This window comes from Podarcis raffonei, chromosome 1, assembly GCF_027172205.1.
Source record: "Podarcis raffonei isolate rPodRaf1 chromosome 1, rPodRaf1.pri, whole genome shotgun sequence".
NCBI lineage: Eukaryota > Metazoa > Chordata > Lepidosauria > Squamata > Lacertidae > Podarcis > Podarcis raffonei.
The window spans coordinates 4,640,952-4,658,658 of NC_070602.1; the positions used below are offsets into that span (position 1 = coordinate 4,640,952).

Below are 17,707 nucleotides of genomic sequence, written 5' to 3' on the forward strand. Positions count from 1 at the left end.
AGTAGAAACAATGTTCTCTTTTTCCAGCTGACAACTAGCTGACTGACAGCTCACTTGACAGCTGTCAAAATCTTCAATGCAACAGGCTTTCTCATAGGACGTTCCCGGGTCTCGGGGGGGGTGAAATTTCAGCTCCCAAAATTCTTTTTATCCTCCAGTAAATCTTCTTATAGTGTCAAAACCGTGAAGTCAGGATCTTTCATTAAAAAACAAGAAACAGATTCTCTCGACCTTAGCTGCCCAGTCCTTTGCTTTAAATTGTTTACAAAGAGGGGGGGGGGTGGACTTCCTTTTTAGCCCCTTCCCGCTCGTTCCAAATCCAGAATTAAAAAAATTTTTAAGGTTCCAATCTCCGTATTACTCACGGGTTTATGTTTTAAAGTCCAATCGGTCTTGGAAGAAGTTGGCGCTCTCTGTCAATGGCTTGCGGCTTCACTCCGTAGGCGAGGGAGTACTCTCAGCACCACGCCTCACCCTGCCTCCGTTCCGAAGCCTTTAAAAAGGCTCCGTCGCGGATTGGGGGGGCGCAAATGGTGCCCGCCGAGTCTCTGTGTTCACAGGCATCCGCGCCTGTGATTTTAAGGGTCTCCGCTTCGCCGCAGCGGCCAGACCCAGACGCTACGGAGCCGATTCCCTCCGGAGCTCGGAGGGAATCCGCCATTAAACAATGGCGCCAACCCGGAAGTGGAGACTTCCTGATTTGAAGCTCTGCCTCTTCTCTAGCATACCAGACTAGCAGTCGTGTTAGTTTGCATGGCATTTTTGTAGGGCTGAATCGAAACGCCCTCTTCCCCCATTTCACAGGCTGAGAAACTGAGAAGTACAGTTTGGCTGTTCCTGGCAAGTGGGGAGCGAAAGGACTGTGTGAATTCAGGGGCAATTCTGAAATCTGGAGGCAAATAGCTCAGTCGGTAGAGCATATTATTAATGATTATTATTTATTGAATTTATATACCACCCTATACCTGGAGGTCTCAGGACAATTCACATAAAAAGATCACAGTATATAAAATTTATATACTGACTATATACCCCCAAAGCATTTACCCAATAATAAAGGTAAAGGTAAAGGGACCCCTGACCATTTGGTCCAGTTGTGGCCGACTCTGGGGTTGTGGCGCTCATCTTGCTTTATTGGCCGAGGGAGCCGGCGTACAGCTTCTGGGTCATGTGGCCAACATGACTAAGCTGCTTCTGGCGAACCAGAGCAGCGCACAGAAATGCCATTTACCTTCCCGCCGGAGTGGTACCTATTTATCTACTTGCACTTTGACCTGCTTTCGAACTGCTAGGTTGGCAGGAGCAGGGACCGAGCAACAGGAGCTCAGCCCGTCACGGGGATTCGATCCACCAACCTTCTGATCAGCAAGTCCTAGGCTCTGTGGTTTAACCCACAGCGCCACCTGCGTCCCTTAACCCAATAATACCCCCCAAAAGAGCCACATTTTGAAGGGTTTGGGATGTTGATCAGGTCAACCAAAAAAGGGAACGTTTTTGCCTGGCGCCTAAAGGTGTATAATGAAGGCACCAGGCGAACTTCCCTGGGGAGAGCATTCCACAGAAGGGGAGCCACTGCAGAGAAGGCCCCGTTCTTGTGTCGCCACCCTCTGGACCTCTAGAGGAGGAGGCACACAAACAAAGGCCTGGGAAGATGATCTTAGGGTCCGGGTGGGTTCAAATGGAAAGAGGCGGTCCTTGAGGTATTGGGGTCCTATAGGTCAAAACCAGCACTTTGAATTGTACCTGGAAACTAACTGGTAGCCAGTGGAGTCGGACCAGGATCAGTGTAATATGCTCAAACCGTCTTGCTCCGGTGAGCAACCTGGCCGCTGAATTCTGCACCAGCTGAAGTTTCCGAACTGACTTAAGAAGCAGCCCTACATGGAACGCATTGCAGAAATCTAACCTTGAGGTTACCAGAGCATAGACAACAGTAGTTAGACGAAAAATTCTTATTTTGCTTCCTTGGACCCTGTAGTGGTTCTAGGGGTTGCTCGTGCGTAAGCCGGTGCAAACACCTGGCTGGGTTCCCTGAGTGAACCTTTTCTGTCCGGACAGCCACTCACCCGTGGCAGAATCCGTCAGTGGGCGTTTCTTAAACTTCTTCCAGCAAAGAAGCTCTTTGACGCCTAGTCTCCTCCTACTCTTTCTGCGCGGAAGCCTTCTGCGCAAGGAGGGCGTAGGCAGCGGAGGACCTCTACTCTCCCCGCTGGTCCCCGGCAAGGAGTCCTGGGACCGCCTCACCACTTCCCCCATCTGCCCCCCTTCTCCACTGGTGCTACACTGATTCTCTTCCCCAGAAGATGGGCTGCCTCTCCCAATCCCGGGACGCTCTCTGGAATCCCTCTGGATTTTGCTCTCTCCCTCCGTGTGATGGCCTGGGAATCCGATTCAGAGGATGAACCGGAGGAATCCCAGCCTGCACAGGAGTCCCCGCCTCCAGGGCCAGTTGAGCCGGGGCAGGGCCTTGATTCTGAGGCGCCTGCACCTGTGCCGGATCCTCAGGAGCAGGTACCAGGTGAATCCATTCTGGTTCCAGAGGTGGTTGAGGACTCAGTGCCTACAGGTGAGTCTCCCCCTGGGCCCAGTAACCCTTCAGCCTCTCCTGAACTGCAGAGGCTCAGGGCAGAGAGGCGAAGGGAACTGGTTTCTCCCAGGAGGAGTGCTCGCCTTAAGGCCAGGAGAGGCGGGTCTCCTGGGGGCCGGGACCGCCCCTGGCCTCAGAGAAGATAAAGGCCAGTCAGCCCAGTCCCAAGTTGCGGGAGCAACATCGTCGTTGAGTACCTGCTCCTATCCGGACCCAGACCTGACCCTCCAGTGTTCCTGTCCCCACTCGGCTTCCTGCTTCAGACCTCGCCCCGCTCCTTGCGAACTATTTCCAGGCTAGTGACCCAGGACCGGACTTCGACTACGTCAACGGTAACCTTCCCCCCCCCGGGACCAGCACACTCCGGCACTGATGGCAGTTCCCTGACAGACCCCAATACATCTTGGCACATCCCTTTGTCCAAACTGCTTCCCAGGCTATTTATCCCCTGTATACTCCCAGTCTTTTCTTCCTCCTCCACAGATGTGGACGAATGTGCGGAGAGAAGGTGCCACCAGGCAGCCGATTGCTACAATTCTCCCGGCTCCTTCTCCTGCCGCTGTTTCGCTGGCTACGAAGGCGACGGCTTCCGCTGCTCTCCAGGTATGGCCTCAGGGGCTGGAGAACTGGCTCTGCTCGATTGTGACGTTTCAGCTGCCCAACCACCCAGTGCCCATCTTGTGGGGAGCTTGGCTGGTTGTCCCGAGGTCATGGCCGAGGCAGGTTTCCAGACGGAGAGCTACAATGCACATGGGATAAATGAGGAAGTCAGAAAGGGTTAGGGCCTCAATTTCTAGCCTGGTTCAAAAATAACATAAGAAGGTAAAAAGGGCTTGCTGGATCAGCCAGTGGCACATTCAGTCCAGCAGCCTGTTGTAGTAATAATTTATAATAATAATGTATCTATTTATACCCTGCTCATCTGGCTGGGTTTCCTAACAGAATATTAAAAACATGATAAAACATCAAACATTAAAAACTTCCCTAAACAGGGTTGCCTTCAGATGTTTTCTAAAAGTCAGATACAGTGATACCTTGGTTCTCAAAGTTAATCCGTTCCAGAAGTCTGTTTCAAAACCAAAGCGTTCCAAAACCGAGGCGCTTTCCCATAGAAAGTACAGTGGTACCTCGGGTTAAGAACTTAATTCATTCTGGAGGTCTGTTCTTAACCTGGAGGTCTGTTCTTAACCTGAAACTGTTCTTCACCTGAAGCACCACTTTAGCTAATGGGACCTCCTGCTGCCGCTGCTCCGCCAGTGCGCGATTTCTGTTCTCATCCTGAAGCAAAGTTCTTAACCTGAGGATAGCGGAGTCTGTAACCTGAAGCGTATGTAACCCAAGGTACCACTGTAATGCAAAATGGATTCATCCATTCAGGCTTTTAAAAACAACCCCTAAAACAGCAATTTTACATGAATTTTACTATCTAACGAGACCATGGATCCATAAAATGAAAGCAATAAACAATGTACTGCAGTCACACAATCAATCAGTAGCTGAACTGGGTTCCATGCAGTCACAAAAACAAAACAAAAAGAGCTGCAAGAACAAAAACGCAAAATAAATAGCAAAAACAGGCAGAGCTCAGCGTAACACTCAAAGCGGAGCACGTTCGGCTTCCGAAAACAGTTCGCAAACTGGAACAATTACTTCCAGGTGTGCAGTGTTTGGGTTCCAAGTTGTATGAGTACCAAGGCGTTTGAGAACCAAGGTACCACTGTATTTGTTTATTTCCTTGATGGGAGGGTGTTTCACAGGGAGGGCGCCACTACCAAGAAGGCCCTCTGCCTGGTTCCCCACAGCGGCCAATCAGATGCCTGTGGGGGAACCCACAAGCAGGATTCGAACTCAAGAGCCCTCTCCCCTCCTGTGTTTTCAGCAACTGGTATTCAGAAGCATTGCTGCCTCCCAACAGAATGGCCTCATGTCCGCAGAGACATAGCCACATGAGGGTAGCTAGCCGTAGGACGTTGGACCATGGTGTCGAAGGTCCAGGTTCAAATCCGCATCACGCCACGAAGTTCACTAGCAATACGGTCCTAACTCCTTTTCGCCTCCACAGATGTTGATGGCAGGGTGCAAGGATGCTGCGTGGTTGCACATAGGAGCAGGGCTCGCCTGCACAAACCCATGTGGACTTTAGACATGGAAAGAGGTTGCCATACGCTGGATTTTCCCGGACATACCGTATTTTTTGCTCCATAAGACTCACCTTTTCCCTCCTAAAAAGTAAGGGGAAATGTGTGTGTGTCTTATGGAGCGAATGCAGGCGGCAGGCTCTTCTCAGCGCTCCCTTTAAAGAGCCACGTGGAGTGTGTGTGCGGCTCTTGGGGGCTTTTCCCCGAGGAGGGAGAAGGGCAGCCCATCACTGACTCCACGCGGCTCGTGAAAGGGAGCGCTGAGCAGAGACCGGGATGCATACAGGCTCTGCTCAGCGCTCCCTTTAAAGAGTATTTTTTTTCTTGCATCTCCCCTCTAAAAACTAGGTGTGTCTTATGGAGCGAAAAATACGGTATCTGGAATACTGCAGTCGGAAGCAGTGTCCGGGTGGAAATCGCTAAAAAATGTCCGGGAAAATCTGGATATACGGCAAGCCATGTCAGCAGTCTCCTCTCTGACAATTTACCTTAAAAATAGCTCCAAAACTTCATTATTATTGTTTTGTTTGCAATTTTGCCAAAAAAGCTCAACACCTTTGGGCAAAACTTTGCCAAGAAACCCCCCAAAACCCTCAACAACTTTTGTGATATATCAGCTTATTACACTTTTTGCCAACTCTAGTGGGATTGTACCCCGATATTTCAGATATCTTGGAGACATTAACAGGAAGCCTAAGGCACCGGGCTTTTAAGCAGAGGTTGGGCAGCCATCTGTACTGGATGCTTTAGCTGAGATTCCTGCATTGCAGAGGGTTGGACTAGATGACCCTCGTGGGTCCCTTCTGACTCTACAATTCTATTATTCTTTCTCCCGGCTGGCAGGGGGCGTGCAGAGGATGACCCGCTGTGAACACGAGCGGCTGTACGCCAGCCAGCGAGGCGCTTCCTTCCCTGGAGGCCCCCACGTACCCGAGTGTGATGACCAGGGGAACTACAGGCCACTGCAATGCCACGGCAGCACCGGGTATTGCTGGTGCGTGGACACAGATGGCAAGGAGATTCCTGGCAGCCAGGTACCGCCGTCGACTTCCCGGCCAACTTGCAGGGTCGCAGGTTAGTCCCTCGTCTGCCCTTTGCTATGGCAAACTATCTGGGGAAAACAAGGGGGGGTGCTGTTCCTCTGGGGGTCTAGGACAGGGGTCAGCAACCTTTTTCAGCAGGGGGCTGGTCCACTGTCCCTCAGACCTTGTGGGGGGCCAGACTATATTTTGAAAAGGAAAATAATGAACGAATTCCTATGCCCCACAAATAACTCGGAGATGCATTTCACATAAAAGTACACATTCTACTCATGTAAAAACACCAGGCAGGCCCCACAAATAACCCAGAGATGCTTTTTAAATAAAAGGACACATTCTACTCATGTAAAAACACGCTGATTCCCAGACCGCACGCAGGCCAGATTTAGAAGGCGATTGGGCTGTTAGTTAAGGACAATTAAAAGTAACAGGGAAATTAAGAAATGTAGATTAAGTGATAAAGATTGAAAAATCTTCAGATGTGGTTGATGGAAGTCCAAAACATTGTATAAGATAAGAAAATATGTTATATGATTGTTGGGAATGATATGTTTTATATATAAAGGTAAAGGTAAAGGGACCCCTGACCATTAGGTCCAGTTGTGTCCGACTCTGGGGTTGCGACGCTCATCTTGCTTTACTGGCCGAGGGAGCCGGCGTACAGCTTCTGGGTCATGTGGCCAGCATGACTAAGCCACTTCTGGTGAACCAGCGCAGCGCACGGAAACACCGTTTACCTTCCCGCTGGAGTGGTACCTATTTATCTATACTTGCACTTTGATGTGCTTTCAAACTGCTTGGTTGGTAGGAGCAGGGACCGAGCAACGGGAGCTCACCCTATCGCGGGGTTTCGATCCGCCAACCTTCTGATCAGCAAGTCCTAGGCTCTGTGGTTTAACCCACAGCGCCACCTGTGTCTATATATATATATATAGCTTTCGAAAGCCATCCATCAGCATTTAACTTGCGCAGTTTGAGCTTGGAGACACCTGGTTGAAACACCACCGAGTTAAATGTGAGCAGAGCAGAGGACATTATTATTATTATTTATTATTGACGTGTTAAATTTTTAGACTGCCCTTCATCAAGGGATCCCAGGCGATTTGCAATATAGAAACACAAAAGTAGGTATTGACCAGAGAAGGAATGACCGCTGGGTCATGATTCTGTAATATCTGCTAAGTTTTTGTTGCCGCCAGGTTTAAGACCTGCTGAATTTGAATGCAAGACTTCAGTGGCGATGGGGGTGGAGTCTGGGTTTTGGGAAGACCTGACCTTCCAGTATTTCTCTTTCTTTACAGGTTTGCAAACCTTGGTGTGGGTCACTTAAAACTAGCGTCTCTCAAACTTGGGTCTCCAACTGTTGTAGGACTATGATTCCCATCATCCCTGGCCACTCGTCCTGCTAGCTAGCGGTGATGGGAGTTGTAGTCCAACAACAGCCAGGGACCCAAGTTTGAGAAACACTGATTTACACCCTCCGTGGTTTTTTTGTTTGTCTTTCAGAGCCCACCCAGAGGCCGCAGACGATGTGTGAGCGCTGGAGGCAGAGCCTTCTAGAGCACTACGGGGGCAGCCCGAGGGGTGACCAGTACGTGCCCCAGTGCGACGCCCTGGGCGAATTCACCCCCTTGCAATGCCACGGGAACAGCGGCTACTGCTGGTGTGTGGACGAGCATGGACGCGAGGTCCAAGGGACGAGGTCGGAGCCTGGAGTTCCCCCTGGGTGTAAGTGCTGTGGCGTCAGAAGCAATTATCTGCGAAGCCTTCAGGGGAGGTGGCTTGGCAGAACACAGGCAGCATGGCTGTTTGTGGACAGAAAGGGACTCTGTGGCAGAAGACATGGGGACGGGCATGGTGCAGCCAAGGAAGGAAATCCTGTAAGGCTGGGGAAACATTTATTTCAGACAAGGTCCACATTCCTCTCCCCCTTGCTTTTCAACATCTACATGCAGCCGCTGGGAGAGATCATCAGGGGGTTTGCGCTGGGTGGCTATCAGTATGCGGATGATACCCAGCTCTACCTCTCTTTTAAATCAGAACCAGTGAAGGTCCTGTGTGAGTGCCTGGAGGCGGTTGGAGGATGGATGGCGGCTAATGGATTGAGGTTGAATCCTGAAAAGACAGAAGTTCTTGGGGGACAGGGGGCGGGCTGGTGTGGAGGACTCCCTGGTCCTGAATGGTGTAACTGTGCCCCTGAAGGACCAGGTGCGCAGCCTGGGAGTCATTCTGGACTCACAGCTGTCCATGGAGGCGCAGGTCAATTCTGTGTCCAGGGTGGCTTTCTACCAGCTCCATCTGGTACACAGGCTGAGACCCTCCCTGCCCGCAGACTGTCCCGCCAGAGTGGTGCATGCTCTAGTTATCTCCCGCTTGGACAACTGCCATGTGCTCTACACGGAGCTACCTTTGAAAGTGACCCAGAAACTACAACTAATCCAGAATGCGGCAGCTAGACTGGTGACTGGGAGCGACTGCCAAGACCACATAACACCGGTCCTGAAAGACCTACGTTGGCTCCCAGTACATTTCTGAGCACAATTCAAAGTGTTGGTGCTGACCTTTAAAGCCCTAAAGGGCCTCAGCCCAATATACCTGAAGGAGCATCTCCACCCCCATCGTTCTGCCCGGATGCTGAGGTCCAGCGCCGAGGGCCTTCTGGCAGTTCCCTTGCTACAAGAAGCCAAGTTACAGGGAACCAGGCAGAGGGCCTTCTCGGTGGTGGCGCCTGCCCTGTGAAACGTGCTCCCATCAGATGTCAAAGAGATAAACAACTACCTGACATTTAGAAGACATCTGAAGGCAGCCCTGTGCAGGGAAGTTTTTAATGTGTGACATTTTAATGTATTTTTAATCTTTGTTGGAAGCCGTCCAGAGTGGCTGGGGAAACCCAGCAAGATGGGCGAGGTACAAATAATATTATTATTATTCCCTTCTAGTCAACATTATGGGGGCCACATTTATTTTTTATTGTTTTACTTACTTACCCTATTTTCCATCTGTAAGACTTCCCCATGTATAATACGCCCCCTATTTTGGGGGACTCAGATTTGAGAAAGTGGGAGGGAGATGTATCTATGTATAAGACGCCCCCTAATTTCTGACATTATTTTTTTAGGGGGGGAAACCTATTTTTAAGGGGAAAATACAGTACTTACTTACACGCACACCAGTTTTATATCCCGCTTGATTGCGGAAAACCGCCAAGTCATTTGCAAAAAAGAACGACACAGCGAGATTGTTAGTGAAAACTGTTGCGGCGTTGATTTCAAAAGAGCAATAGAATAAAAAACACGCCAGCATGCTAAGTATCTGGACAGGCTTGTCCAAGCAGAAACGTTTTAGCAGGTGCCAAAAGGAGTAAAAGGGTGTCAAGAGGCGGGGAGTTCCAGAGGGTATAACTGATGATAATTTTTAAAAGCAGATAAGAGCGTGGGGAAAGTAGCAGGTAAGACTGATATAGAAAAGACCCTCTTGCACACACACCCCCTGAATCGGAAGAGAGGGGCAGGGGCTGTGCAGGGAAGCCCCATCAAGCAATCTCGTTGGGTAGGCAGTAAGAACACACACAGTCCTTTGGGTACCATCTCTGAGCCATGTAACACCTTTTGCCTCTCCACCTGGGTGGCTCAGTTGGTTAGAGCGCTGTGCGGATAGCGCCAAGGTTGCAGGTTCGATCCCTGTATGGGACAGCTACGTACAGTGGTGCCTCGCAAGACGAAATTAATCTGTTCCGCGAGTCTCTTCGTCTTGCGGTTTTTTCGTCTTGCGAAGCACGGCTATTAGCGGCTATTAGCGGCTTAGCGGCTTTAAGAAAAAGGAAACAAACTCGCAAGAACTTGCAAGACGTTTCGTCTTGCGAAGCAAGCCCATAGGGAAATTCGTCTTGCGAACAACTCAAAAAATGGAAAACCCTTTCGTCTAGCGAGTTTTTTGTCTTGCGAGGCGTTCGTCTTGCGGGGCACCACTGTATTCCTGCATTGCAGGGGGTTGACCAGATGATCCTCAGGGTCCCATCCAACTCTTCGATTCTCCCGCAGGCCTGCCCAGCGTCGCCCCTCCGACCGTCCGTCCCTCTCCGCGCCCCGACGTCAGTCCGCCCTCGGCCGGGACGTTCCTGCTGTACGCCCAGGGCCAGCAAATTAGCTACCTGCCTCTGAACGGCACCAGGCTTCATAAGGAAGCAGCGAAGACCCTGCTCTCCCTCCATGTAAAGTATTTTTCCTGGGGGGTGAGGGTGGGTGGGGGGCAAAGGAGGAATTTGTGGCTCTGGGGGTGGGAGGGCTGGCAAGGCCTCAGTTCAGACCACCTCTTCCCATGTCAAAAGACCACATGTGGGGGGCAGAGGCAGGCTAAACATGACCCCAACCTGCCTCCCGCATCTCTGGAGGTGGAAAGGATCTAGGATGCTGTGGTCAGTGAACTTCCTGGCTGAGTGCAGATCTGAACCCGGGTCTCCTTGCAGCATTTGGAAGTATCATGATGTTGGAAGCCCAGGGCTGGATTTAGGCGCAGCTAAATCTGTGTTCGGGATGCGGGTGGCGCTGTGGGTAAAAGCCTCAGCGCCTAGGACTTGCCGATCGCTTGGTCGGCGGTTCGAATCCCCACGGCGGGGTGCGCTCCCTTCGTTCGGTCCCAGCGCCTGCCAACCTAGCAGTTCGAAAGCACCCCCGGGTGCAAGTAGATAAATAGGGACCGCTTACTAGCAGGAAGGTAAGCGGCGTTCCGTGTGCTGCGCTGGCTCGCCAGATGCAGCTTGTCACGCTGGCCACATGACCCGGAAGTGTCTGCGGACAGCACTGGCTCCCGGCCTATAGAGTGAGATGAGCGCACAACCCTAGAGTCTGGCAAGACTGGCCCGTACGGGCAGGGGTACCTTTACCTTTACCTTAAATCTGTGTTCAGGGCAGCTGTCTACCAGCTCCATCTGGAACTCTGGTTGAGACCCTCCCTGCTCGCAGACTGTGTCACCAGAGTGGTGCATGCTCTGGTTATCTCCCACTTGGACTACTGCAATGTGCTCTATGTGGGGCAACGTTTGAAGGTGACCCGGAAACTGCAACTAATCCAGAATGCGGCATCTAGACTGGTGACTGGGAGCAGCTGCCAAAACCACATAACACCAGTCCTGAAAGACCTACATTGGCTCCCAGTAAGTTTCCGAGCACAATTCAAAGTGTTGGTGCTGACCTTTAAAGCCCTAAATGGCCTCGGCCCAGTATACCTGGAGGAGCGTCTCCACCCCCATCATTCTGCCCGGACACTGAAGTCCAGCGCCAAGGGCCTTCTGGCGGTTCCCTTGCTGTGAGAAGTGAGTTTACAGGGAACCAGGCAGAGGGCCTTCTCGGTGGTGGCCCTGCCCTGTGGAACGCCCTCCCAGCAGATGTCAAGGCAATAAACAATTATTTTACTTTTAAAAGACAACTGAATGCGGCCCTGTTTAGGGAAGTTTTAAATGTCTGACGCTGGATTGTTTTTAATATTTGGTTGGAAGCCACCCAGAGTGGCTGGGGAAACCCAGCCAGATGGGCGGGGTATAAATAATAAAAAATAAATTATTATTATTATTATTATTATTATCATCATCATCATCATCATCATTATCATTATCATTATCATTATCATCATCATCATCATCATCACACTATATGCCAACTCTAGTGGGGTTGTACTCCGATATTTCAGATATCTTGGAGATATCTATTAACAGGAAGCCTAAGGCACATAGGTATGCCTCATATCTTTTATTCCCCCCCCCCATATGTTTCACAACTTAAACCCTTTTTTAGTACATGCCCTTAAAAGCTGTTAAAATGAAGTAAATATGTTGTTGTTTAGTCGTTGAGTCGTGTCGCCATGGACCAGAGCACGCCAGGCACTCCTGTCTTCCACTGCCTCCCGCAGTTTGGTCAAACTCATGCTGGTAGCTTTGAGAACACTGTCCCACCATCTCGTCCTCTGTCGTCCCCTTCTCCTTGCGCCCTCAATCTTTCCCAACATCAGGGTCTTTTCCAGGGAGTCTTCTCTTCTCATGAGGTGGCCAAAGTCTTGGAGCCTCAGCTTCAGGATCTGTCTTTCCAGTGAGCACTCAGGGCTGATTTCCTTCAGAATGGACAGGTTTGATCTTCTTGCAGTCCATGGGACTCTCCAGAGTCTCCTCCAGCACCATAATTCAAAAGCATCCATTCTTCGGCAATCAGCCTTCTTTATGGTCCAGCTCTCATTTCCATACATCACTACTGGGAAAACCATAGCTTTTACTATACGGACCTTTGTCGGCAAGGTGATGTCTCTCCATGAAAATATAGACAGAGAGATGTCACAGTGAAAGTTGTCTCACTGACTTGCAGTGCTCAAAATTGGGTTCTGGTCCCACCATGGGAAAAGGTCTGGGATCCATTTCCCCTTCCTTCCTCAAACCCTCCTGTGCCTTTAAATACTGCTCTGAAGCTCCCCTCTCAGAGACTGTTCCTTCCATCTCAAACGGTTAATATTATTTGCCCAGATTTTTAAGGAGCACCCAGCCAAGAAGTGTTGGCAAACAGCTTCCAGGAAACTATTGGGGGGGGGGGTTTGTTTTCACCGAACGGCCGCTGTCCTCCAGACCACCTCTTCATGGTCAGAGAGAGAGCACTTAAACGTGAAATAAAACAAAACCCCAGCCCAGTGGGGAATCGAGCAAATTCGCAGAAAATTAAAACAGGCAGAGAGAGAGAGCAAGACCTCCAGGGTTTCCACGGGGAAGAATATCACCAGTTGAGCAAAAGTTTTTCCTGAAGATGCAGCTCTCTGGAGATTGTGGACTCATTTAAACACTTTTCTTGCTCTCAAACAGAAAGTTTCCAAAGAAACTGTGTATGTGTACGGAATTAATTGGTAAAAGGTGCTGATGTTTTTGGAGTTATTTGCAGGGCCAAGCCAGGACATTTTGGCGCCTGAGAAAGGATACCCAAAGTGCTCCATTGGGGCCATAGCTGTCAACGTTTCCCCTTTTTTAACGGGAAATTCCTTTATTCCGAATAGGATTCCTCGCGAGAAAAGGGAAAAGTTGACAGCTATGATTGGGGCATCTGGTTGGGCACTGTGGCATCGGGACGCTGGACTAGAAGAGTCACTGGCCTGATCCTGCGGCAGGGCTCTTTCCAGAGTTCTCCCCCCTCCCCCAAACAAACAAAACGCAGTAGGGAGCGGACAGACACAGGCTATCCAAAAATAATTAAGCAACTGCATTTATAGTGCTTTAGTAGCATTCAAAGCTTTTGGGCTGAAGTTCATAAAATTATGCATGAAAGTGGGCAGAGAAAAGTCCCCCCCCCCATCTCTCATAATGCCAGAACTCGTAGACATGTAATAAAGCTGAATGTAGGAAGATAGAGAGTATAGGTGCATGCTCTAGTTATCTCCCGCTTGGACTACTGCCATGCGCTTTATGTGGGGCTACCTTTGAAGGTGCTCACTGGAAGGACAGATCGTGAAGTTGAGGCTCCAATACTTTGGCCACCTCAGGAGAAGAGGAGACTCCCTGGAAAAGACCCTGATGTTGGGAAAGATGGAGGGCACAAGGAGAAGAGGACATCAGAGGATGAGATGGTGGGACAGTGTTCTCGAAGCTACAAACATGAGCCTGACCAAACTGCAGGAGGCGGTGGAAGACAGGAGTGCCTGGCGTGCTCTGGTCCAGGGGGTCACGAAGAGTCGGACACGACTAAACGACTAAACAACAACAACCTTTGAAGGTGACCGAAAACTACAACTAATCCAGAATGCGGCAGCCAGACTGGTGACTGGGAGCGGCTGCCAAGACCACATAATACGGTCCTGAAAGACCTACATTGGCTCCCAGTACATTTCTGAGCACAATTCAAAGTGTTGGTGCTGACCTTTAAAGCTCTAAACGGCCTCAAATGCCTAGGATACCTGAAGGAGCGCCTCCACCCCCATCGTTCTGCCTGGACACTGAGGTCCAGCGCCGAGGGCCTTCTGGCGGTTCCCTCATTCCAAAAAGTGAGGTTACAGGGAACTAGGCAGAGGGCCTTCTCAGTGGTGGCACCCGCCCTGTGGAACGTCCTCCCATCAGATGTCAAAGAGATAAACAACTACCTGACATTTAGAAGACATCTGAAGGCAGCCCTGTTCAGGGAAGGTTTTAATGTTTAATCGAATTTTTGCTTTACCGGGAGGTCAGCAAGCCTCACCAGCAGGGGGTCAATGGTTTCTCTATGTGCCTCATCATAAAAGGGACATCTTAAAAATATGTGTTCAGGGCTTGCTATATCCCCCAATGGACAGATGCAAATTCTCTGGTCATATGGGACTATTTTAAAGGATCCTTCCAAGACTGGCCCTTCTTGCATTTTTGGATACAAGAAAAAAGAGATATGCTGCTGGTGCAACTATATCTCTCTCGATTTCTACAATTTTATAGCTGGGGCACCTTAAGCAGTCCTGTTGTTTATCGCTGTCTATAATTCTTTGCCTAACCATTGCTTTTGCTTGGCCCAAGCCCAGACTTAGAAGGGCTTGAGGGGCAAATCCCAGTTTCTGAAGAGTGTTCATAATCAGGGTTTTTCACATTGGCTGCTAAATTAAACCAGTGCAGCCAGTTATTGACAACTCATCTAGCAAGCAGGTGGTTCCTTGTAAGTGCCGGAAGCAGGAAATAGCGACCGGATTTCTTGGAAGCTGATAATAGCCTTGCCTCAATGTCTGGCTGTTCCTCTGTGTGTATACCCCTCTAGGGTTCCATTGTGGTGGGGATTGACTACGACTGCAGAGAGAAGATGATGTACTGGACGGATGTTGCTGGTAGGACCATAAGCCGGGCGAGTCTGGAACAAGGGGCAGAACCAGAGACGATTATCCAATCAGGTATGTGAAAATTTCTTGTTCTTTAAGCAGTAAGGTAAAGGTAGAGGGACCCCTGACCATTAGGGCCAGTCGTGACCGACTCTGGGGTTGCGGCACTCATCTCGCTTTATTGGCCGAGGGAGCCGGCGTACAGCTTCCGGGTCATGTGGCCAGCATGACTAAGCCGCTTCTGGCGAACCAGAGCAGCGCACGGAAACGCCGTTTACCTTCCCGCTGGAGCGGTACCTATTTATCTACTTGCACTTTGACGTGCTTTCGAACTGCTAGGTTGGCAGGAGCAGGGACCGAGAAACGGGAGCTCACCCCGTCGTGGGGTTTTAAACCGCCGACCTTCTGATCGGCAAGTCCTAGGCTCTGTGCTTTAACCCACAGTGCCACCTGCGTCCCTTTTTTTTTTTTTTTATAATATTTTTTATTACGTTTCTTTCCAAATTTTATACATTACAAACAAATAAGGAGTTTACAAGAAACCATTTTTTTTTTTTTTTTTTAACAAAAATCCCAACTTGGACTTCCCCACCCCTTCCGATTCTGCGTTCTTTATATTAACAATGTCAGCAATTTGTTACCTTATGTCATACCTTATTGTAACTTTTACATGTTATGTATCTATATTCAATATATTATGTCAGAATTTTTATACCTTTAAAATAAACGTAACATGTTCAATTTCATATTATCTCCTTTTCTCTTTTATCACTTAGTTTACTATTTACTTAATCATAATCGCTAAAGCGTATCATTTTCAAATCATGCACCGTCTTAAGATTCATACAGTTTGTAATACTTTTGCAAGTAATCTTTAAACTTTTTCCAGTCCACCTCAATTGTTTCTACATCCAAATCTCGGATTCTGCCGGTCAGTTCAGCTATCTCCATGTAGTCCATCAACTGCGTCTGCCATTCCTCCAGCGTGGGTAAATCTTGTGTCTTCCAGTTCTTTGCGATGAGTATTCTTGCTGCTGTACTAGCATACATAAACAAAGTTCTGTCCTTCTTTAACACTTTCTGGTCTACCATGCCCAACAGGAAGGCCTCTGGTTTCTTGGGAAAGGTATACCTAAATACCTTTTTCAACTCATTGTAAATCATTTCCCAGAAAGCCTTAACCTTTGGGCATGTCCACCAGAGGTGAAAGAAAGTCCCCTCTGCTTCCTTACACTTCCAACATTTATTGTCAGACAGGTGATGTATCTTAGCTAACTTGACTGGGGTCATGTACCACCGGTATATCATTTTCATAATGTTTTCCTTCAAGGCCGTACTGGCCGTGAATTTCATTCCGGTGTTCCATAACCTTTCCCAGTCTTCAAACATAATGTTGTGTCCAACATCCTGTGCCCATTTAATCATAGCAGATTTAACTGTCTCATCCTGTAAATTCCACATAAGCAGCAAGTTATACATTCTAGATAACAGCTTTGTCTTTGGTTCTAACAATTCTGTCTCTAGTTTCGACTTTTCCACCTGGAAACCAACTTTTTTGTCCATTTTGAAAACCTCTTGAATTTGAGCATAATGTAGCCAATCTCGCACCTTATTTTTTAGTTTGTCCTGGCTCTGCAACTTCCAATTGTCTCCAATTTTTTCAGTCAATTCCCAATATTTCGGCCAATAGGCCTCCATATTGGGTCTTTTTCGGGCCTTGGCCTCCACTGGTGATAGCCACCTCGGAGTTTTACTCTCTAGTAAGTCTTTATATTTCATCCAGACTGCAAAAATTGCTTTTCTGACAATGTGGCTTTTAAACAATTTATGTGCTTTAACCTTGTCGTACCATAGGTATGCGTGCCATCCAAAAGCATTATTAAAACCTTCCAGATCTAGGACATCGGTGTTTTCCAACAAAAACCAATCTTTCAGCCAGCAGAAGGCTGCAGCTTCATAATACAACCTCAAGTCCGGCAGGGCAAACCCCCCTCTTTCTTTCGTATCTGTTAATATTTTAAACTTTATTCGGGGCTTTTTGCCCTGCCAGATAAATCTAGATATATCCTTCTGCCATTTTCCAAAGCAATCCACTCTGTCCACGATCTGTAAGGTTTGAAACAAAAATAACATTTTCGGCAACACATTCATTTTTATAGCTGCAATTCTTCCCAACAAGGAAAGTTTCAATCTTGACCAAATTTCTAAATCCTTTTTAACTTCCAACCAACATTTCTCATAATTATCCTTAAATAAATTCAAATTCTTGGAGGACAAATAGATCCCAAGGTATTTCACTTTTTTAACCACATTCAGTTCTGTTTCTCTCTGAAACCCCTCTGTTTCTGTAATTGTTAAATTTTTGGTCAGAACCTTAGTTTTTTGTTTATTCAACCTAAATCCCGCCACCCGACCAAATTCAGATATAAGTTCGAGAACTCTTTTTGTACTGGATTCTGGCTCCTGCAGTGTCAAAACTAGGTCATCTGCAAAAGCTTTCAGTTTATATTGTTTCACTCCGACCTCTATCCCTTGTACCAACCGGTCCTCTCTGATCATATTCAATAGCACCTCCAGGACTGAAATAAATAACAGAGGGGATAGAGGGCACCCTTGTCGTGTCCCTTTTTCAATTTTAAATTCCTCCGTCACCACATTGTTCACTATTAATTTAGCTTTTTGTTCTGAATAGATTGCATATAATCCATTCTCAAACCCCCGTCCCACTCCCATCCCCTCCAAGTTCTTCTTCATAAACATCCAAGATATATTGTCAAATGCTTTCTCCGCATCAATAAAGATTAACACCGCCCTTGTGTTCCTGTTAGTCTGCAAAAGTTCTAAAATGTCAATGATGTTTCTAGTGTTCTCATATAAATGTCTACCAGGGAGAAAGCCAGCTTGGTCTTTATGAATTACTTCATTTAAGACTTTTTTAAGTCTATTTGCCAAAATGTCTGCAAATATTTTGTAATCCACATTTAGGAGTGAGATGGGACGGTAGTTTTTAAGCTGAGTCTTTTCAGATTCTGACTTAGGTATCAATGTGATGAAGGCTTCTTTCCACGTTTCTGGTGCCCTCTTCCCATCCATAATCTGGTTACATACCTCCAACAAAGGTTGTATCAAATAGTCCTTCAGAACCT

General features: G+C 48.3%; 1 protein-coding gene across 1 annotated transcript in view; it reads left to right on the top strand.

Annotated features, from left to right (window-relative positions):
• Positions 1–17,707, top strand: part of NID2 (nidogen 2) — an 83,445-nt gene that overhangs the window by 56,586 nt on the left and 9,152 nt on the right. The window contains exons 12-16 of the mRNA XM_053365441.1: positions 3,071–3,190; positions 5,569–5,799; positions 7,272–7,493; positions 9,806–9,975; positions 14,504–14,633. Coding sequence (XP_053221416.1) covers positions 3,071–3,190; positions 5,569–5,799; positions 7,272–7,493; positions 9,806–9,975; positions 14,504–14,633 — 873 coding nt within the window. The remainder of the gene's footprint in view (positions 1–3,070; positions 3,191–5,568; positions 5,800–7,271; positions 7,494–9,805; positions 9,976–14,503; positions 14,634–17,707) is intronic.